We start from the raw sequence: 7,088 nt of genomic DNA, 5'->3' as shown, positions 1-7,088 counted from the left end.
GCATTATTATAATAACATTTATTATAATTCCGTGTAACATGACACATTTAAAGGGTGTATTTTCTTCTCATTTAACACTCAGGTTTTGTTTCATTGGATCTTTTTTGTCATTTTTCATCTCTTTCTGGTTGCTTTATGTCGTTTGACTTTGTGTTTTGTGTCATTTTGATCCTTTTATGTCTTTTGCATTAATCTTATAGATTATTTGATATAATTGTACTTTTCTTTTTTTTTTGTTCAGACAAGGTATAGTTTTTCGATGTTACCTGCTTTTTGATATGTTTCCTTCTTCTACCAGTGATTTTAACTGTCTGGTTTCTTCTTTTCCACGCTGTAACCCCTTTACTCCTTTCTCACAGCTGTGGTTTTGTCCAACTGTCTTTTGCAGTCACACATTTGACTTTTGTCCCGTCACATTGACACAGCAGAGGTTGTTGGGTTTATACTGAAACAACTGGGGTTGGGACGTGAGAAGTGGTGAACATGGAGTTGATTATATCAAGGCAGCTTGCAGACTTGACACTTTGCTGAATTTGTCAGCATTAATCGGTGGGGCCCTGTCACTGATCCGTCAACTACCTGGATAATTAGGGACCGTGGCTAACGATGCCGTCGGAAAGAAGGGAAGCTACGCTGCCCCTCCCCCACCCTCCAGTTGTAATTAAGAGACTCCTTTTGCACAGAGCTGGTAATAGTGGGGATGTGTTTAAGAGGAATAACATCAGTAGAGATGCTCAGCATCCTTTTCAACGCCTCATCATGGCTTCAATCTGGACAAATGTTGTCGAGTGCTTTAATTATAGACGTGCTGCTCAAAGCTATAGAGACAGATCATTAAAATACAGCACTTAAGTCCATTTAGAAGAGACATGGAATGATAAATATTAAAGAAATAAGCACCTCCACAGCCGCTCTCATTCCAACCTGATTACAGCTCTTTGATTTATGTTTAAAGTGATCAACTTTTTAATTAGTGGAATCCAAAGCGCGGTAGCCAATCCCAGCCGTAGTCTAACATTTGTATCAGAGCAGACAAAGGCAGACTAATTACTGTCCTCAGGTATGAAGACACACATTTCCACACAGTCGTGTCTGACAGTATCACAGCGTGTCACTTTCTCTTCCTTCATGACCTGCACTAGTTCTGTCATGATAGAAGCTGATATTTCCACCGTCAGGATACATGAGAACCAGCTCAGCGTCAAACACACAAACGTTCACATCTGACATCTGAGGGAAACGGACACCATTTCACGTCCAACCCAAGTCCAGGAGACAAGCACACACATGTGGATGCTTCAGTCTTTATGAAGTCAACCTGAGGGTTTACCTGTTCATTCTCAGTAAAACTTACTGTACTTTAGCTTTTCAAAAGAAGGCCATAAATACAATTAAAACGTATAAATAGTCTGTTTTGCATCTTGACCATTTTAACTCCTTTAGTATAAATTCACTGCTGTACTGCTCTAATTCTGCCGACGGCTTGAATGATCACCTGACAGATTCATTACTTAGACTGACACCATGTGATTTGTGAGAGTTAGAGTTGGAGCGATAGCAATAATTTTATAAGAGCAATCCAAACTGTGACCTCAGTATTTAAATAAATACACAACCACAGCTTCTACGTCTACTCTGACTGTGCGTACAGTCTTTGTCTGCTTTGAATGATTATTATATTTAAAAGTGTGGTTTGGACAGGACATGGTCAAACTGCATCCAGACGTTTCTGTGGTTACTAAGGTTAAAGGTCGGACACTGACGGCTATGGGGTTAGAGTGGTGACAAAATATTCATGTCCATCACACAGATCTGTGTTCATATTAGTCTGTAGATGGACAGAAATAAATCTGCGTGAACTGTTGAATGAGTTCAGTCGTACATTACATTTATTGTGTGTATTTGATCAGAATATGAATGAATAAGTTTAGACAGAATTACAAACAGGAAATCCAACTGTACGATTGTTCTTTCTCCATCACGAATACGAATTCATCAACGTGACTTTACCGTCCAAAATCCGTCCCCACTTCACAGACATTATTTCTGGAGCAGAGGATCCATGGATTCACAGACTGACCATGAGTTCAGGTTCCAGATCAGGTCCAGATTAGGTTCGGATCAGGTCCAAATCGGGTCCAGATCAGGAAGAATCACTGTCCCAGATGGATGACCAAGTCAGAACCAAACCAGGTCCAGTCCAAACATTAGTCCACTGTTCAGTTCATGTGTAGGAGGAACCTGAACTCATGGTCAGTCTGTGAATCCATGGATCCTCTGATCCAGAAATAATGTCTGTGAAGTGGGGATGGATTTTGGACAGTAGAGTCACATTGGTTTTGTTTGTTTGTTTGTATGTTTTTTGGTCGTGAGACACAGTCAGTACAATACAGGGTTCATCGATGTGACACCAATGTGATAACAAAACAGGAAAGAAATAATACAATGACCCCCCTGGAAAAAACATCTATCTTGGTGTTGCGACCAAAAAAGGGAACAGGCTGAAGCTAAAAGCTTTTTGGCCTACCCTTTGAATTATTATCAGCAATTATTAGCCTACATTTAGCAGTCCTTTTTAAATTAATAGTAAAGGAGAAACAATAGTAGGTTCTCGTGGAGAATGAAAATTTTACCATGAAAAGGAAGTACAAATTGGGAAAAGAATAAAATATCCATATACACACACACACACATATATATATATATATATATATATATATATATATATATATATATGTATGTGTATATATGTATACATATATACATATATATATATATATATATATATATATATATATATATATATATATATATACATATATATATATATATATATATATATACACACACACACACATACACACACACACACACACATACATATATATATATATATACATACACTTGGTTGGTGAATTCGTAACGGTGATGGAGAAAGAACAGTCGTACAGCTGGATTTCCTGCTTGTAATTCTGTCTAAACTTATTCATTCGTATTTTGATCAAATACACACAATACATTTAATGTACGACCAAACTCATTCAACAGTTTACAGTTATTTATTCATGTCCATCTACAGACTAATATAAACACAGATCTGTCTGATGGACATGAATATTTGGACATGTCCTTACCTCATAAACGTCTCCTATAAACTGATGCTACTATTAAACTCTATGTGCATATAACTCTAATACTGACTCATACTCTAGTCAGTTTGAATGTAGTGAAGACAGAACTTTCTAGTTACATTTATCATAGGTCATTGCCAAGAGTGTCAATAGTGAAAAAATAGATGTTGTGCAGTTTTCATTCATTAAATCCATTATTTTGACTCAGATTTTCAGTTCCATTATCCAGTTTCTACTCAAGTGAATGCTCACACACATACAATGTGACACACACATTACAGCAGATCACAATCTGACGCTTTGGCCTTGACCCTGCTTCATTATTTTCTCATGTTACTTCATTGTTTGTCTCCCATTAATTACCAAAGGTCCTGTGAGAACCCTGTCCGTGCAACACAACTGCACTTCAGTCGAAGAGGACAAATAACAACAGAAAAATGTGACGACAAATGACTGCAGCAGAAGTCTGACTGGCTCCGATTGCACCGACGCCAAAACTAACAGATGCACAAACGCACTTCCAAATGAAGGAACACTGATGTACTGTCTGTGGTCATAAAGTAGATGGATTCCAGCACCGTTATGGCTCTAAAATCATGACTGTGATGGATGAAACTGAACCTGTTTCAAACAGAGTCAGCGAACGGCTCTGGATGAACATTTGGTTTTAATGCAGTTCAAAGTCACTAATGTAGGACGTACAAATATCTCCGAATGTGTTTAAAAATAGCCTGTGTTTATCAGTTTGTGTACCATCACACACTCACACACACACACACACACGAGTAGAGATGTCAGAGTTTTTGGATTGACCATATGTCAAAGTGTGTAAATACTGTGCAGACAAAGGCTGCCAGGCTGACCATTAATGTCTGTGATGTGTGTGTGAGCCACAAAAACAGAACATATACAACTGGAGCCAGAACCAGGACAGGACCAGTAGGAGGCTGGACACACACACACACACACACACACACACACACACACATACAGCTCTTGTGGGCCATTTCCTTCTCTTTTGGGGGCTTTCAGCAGTGTTTGTGCTGAAGCTTGGCAGCGGCTCGGGGGCGACGGCTCCGTTCTTCAAACACATTCTGTCTCTATCCATCACTAAAGCCTTGCCTCAATTAGAAATTACAGCCCCACCGAGTTCAAAGTCTTTTCGTCACAACCTTGATTAAGTCTGCTTAACCTCACATTTCCAGCGCCTGCTTAACATTCTGCAGCTGTTTTACTGGGCTTTGGTCATTACTGCATGAACTTCAAAGGCTTCTTCTGCCGTCGTTTGGAAGTACCTGTCAATCACACTCATCTCCCAGGGCCGTGGATGATCCGGGCCGTTCTCTGGTACGAGCCCACACGTCTGCTGGACTCAAATACAACATGGATGCTCGATGGTCACAGTGAGCGCATGTGGAAACGGAAAAGGAGCAACAGAGTTTGTGTTCACAAATGTCTACATTTGAAGAAATCAGTTCAACGACATTCAAATAAACTGTGGTACATGTGAAAGAGTGACCTTTTACTGTTATGGATGTGCATGTTTGGATGGAATAATACACCGGACTACAGGTCAAACAGTTCCAAAGGAAAAGTAGATAAATGTGAGTCTCTGATCCAGACTAATCCAGTCCTAAATGCTGGTTGGTTGAAGTTTCACAGATACAGTCTGGGCTCCAAATGTGAAACTGTAGAATTAATGATAGAATGGGTTTAAGTCCAAAGGAATATTAATGTCAGATCTACCAGATCTACTTCAAAGACTGTCTGCACATGACAAGACATGAATTGTACAGGTTCTATCAGTGGAACATTTATAAAAATATTGGATAAATAAACACAAACCAACATATATGTGGAAGAACACCCCAGCATATACCTGGAAAACAGCAGCAAACCAGCACTGTGGTCATTTGTTTAACAATTAATCTGATTATAATATGAAACATTTAACACATTTAATCTGAATCAGATCACTTAATAAAAACTGTAGAGCAGTGGAATTAGGATCTGAAATCCTCAATTAATAGTTTATAAACCTAAAGTGAACTCTGGGTGTATTTCAGTAGGTTTTTAAACCTTTTAAACCTACAGTTAATTCACCAGCTCTGGTTCATATTTGTTCTGTATTATATTCCACTTTTTGGGCACACACTTACTATCTGTGACTTTTGAACTACACTTCCTTTTAGGACCAAACACAAAGATCAGGTCAAGGGTCTGAAGGGACCATTCTCCCTGCGGGTCCCCCACCCCACCCCACCCCACTCCCCCTCAATGAGTGTTAGTCACTAAGTATTTATCCCACTTGCGAACTTTTTTCTTCCAATTTGTCTTTATCTTTTGCTTCTCCACGGGGGTAAAAAGTTCTCCTTTGAGGGAGTCCAGCTGCCGGGCGCATGCGTGTCTCTATGGTGAATGATTTGCTGATGTTTATCAGGAATGAATAGATCAAAGGCAGTCGCGTGACAGACGATCAATCAAGCATCAAATCAGGGATGGCAATCCCCGAACACGGACCAGAACAGCCCACCTCCTCTGCCTGAGCCTATTGGCTTTCTTCGGCCTTATTTTACTGGCACTTCCGCATCAGACGCGTTAGTCTGTAAAACTGAGATAAGATGAGTTTTGTTTGGACAACTTGGATGTTGGCATCCCGGTGCAGAAGAGCTTTAAGGCGCACACACTGAACAGCATTCATTTAAGGCGGAACTGGCACTGAAGCATGTCCGCGGAAATGGAACAATCCAGCTGCCAATCAAATTAAGTACACACACACACACACACACACACACACACACACACACACACACACACAATGAGTGTGACGTGTGTTTAGTCCTGAACCATGTGGATGTGGTCCTGGTCTGATCCGGATCGGGCCTGTCTTACAAAGTTATCTGTGTGTGTGTGTGTGTGTTACCTGCTGACCGCCGCGGTGCTTGCTGCTTTCTCCTCGGCATGCTGCTGCAACACTTTCCGCTGGACTTTTCATGCAGATGAAAATAACAGACGGAACCGGAGACGAACGGGAGGAAATGAACCGGGCACCGGAGCCGGTTGGTCGGTCCTTCAGATCACAAAGCCGCTTTACAGTCACCTAGTGTAGATCCCTCACAGGGTCCAACACAAGTCTGTGTTATTTAGTAGAAGTAGGAACTGGATTCTCTACGCGCTCTGGAACATGTTTGCGCACAGTTGTGCCCGGTAGTGAACAGATTTAAACGGCGGTAAAAAGGGACTCCGTTAACTTGCACCGATGGAGGAAAGTCATCGCGGAAAACAGCACCGAGCTGATATGAGTCTGCGGACGGAGACACGGACATCCAGTCCTCAGCGGACAATCCAGTCCTCTGGTCACGGAGGATGGAGGACAGGAGTCCAAAGCGGACGGAGGACAGGAGTCCAAAGCGCGTGGTCGTCTCCCGCCGTCCCGCTCCGCTCTCGGCTCAGGCTTTACCGTCTTTTACAGGAAAACAGAGGGAAAAAGAATGAGACGTTAGCGGTGTTGGGGACATGTCAGTCAGTCCTGTGTGTCCTCGGAGGACAAGCCCACAGCCTGAGTGTCAGAGTCCGTGCGTCATGAACCCCGTCCATCACATACTCACACATCCGCTGTCCGTCCGAGCGTCAAAACCGACACTTGAGCAATATTTCACAAACTCATCTGAAGAGACACCGGCAGACCCGCCCTATGCGCCTCCTCCCCTTCGTCCTCCTCCTCCTCCTCCTTCTTCTTCTTGTTATTATATTATTTGTTGTCGGTTGTTTTTTTTTTGTTTTTTTTTGTTATTTGTCTAAAGAGCGACTCCCGGTGTTTTGTCCGCTGTGGAATATGCGCACGTTAGTGATGCGCGCTGCGCTCCGACAGCTCCCACTGACAGACAGACACATGCAGCTGCCTTTCCGGCCTCTCCTTTACTCCACCCCCCAGAAGCGTCACCCTGACAGGCAGAG

At 41.9% G+C, this 7,088-nt stretch overlaps 1 protein-coding gene across 1 annotated transcript in view; it reads right to left on the bottom strand.

The window, feature by feature from the left end:
- tshz1 (teashirt zinc finger homeobox 1) overlaps positions 1-6,867 on the bottom strand; it is a 64,124-nt gene extending 57,257 nt beyond the window's left edge. Inside the window, exon 1 of the mRNA XM_030148011.1 lies at positions 6,055-6,867. Coding sequence (XP_030003871.1) covers positions 6,055-6,094 — 40 coding nt within the window. The 5' untranslated portion in view covers positions 6,095-6,867. The remainder of the gene's footprint in view (positions 1-6,054) is intronic.
- Between the last annotated feature and the right edge of the window lie 221 nt (positions 6,868-7,088).

Source organism: Sphaeramia orbicularis, chromosome 11 (assembly GCF_902148855.1).
Source record: "Sphaeramia orbicularis chromosome 11, fSphaOr1.1, whole genome shotgun sequence".
Classification (NCBI taxonomy): Eukaryota; Metazoa; Chordata; class Actinopteri; order Kurtiformes; family Apogonidae; genus Sphaeramia; species Sphaeramia orbicularis.
The sequence above is the reverse complement of the archived record's forward strand: the minus strand, read 5'-3'. Positions and strand labels throughout refer to the sequence as shown.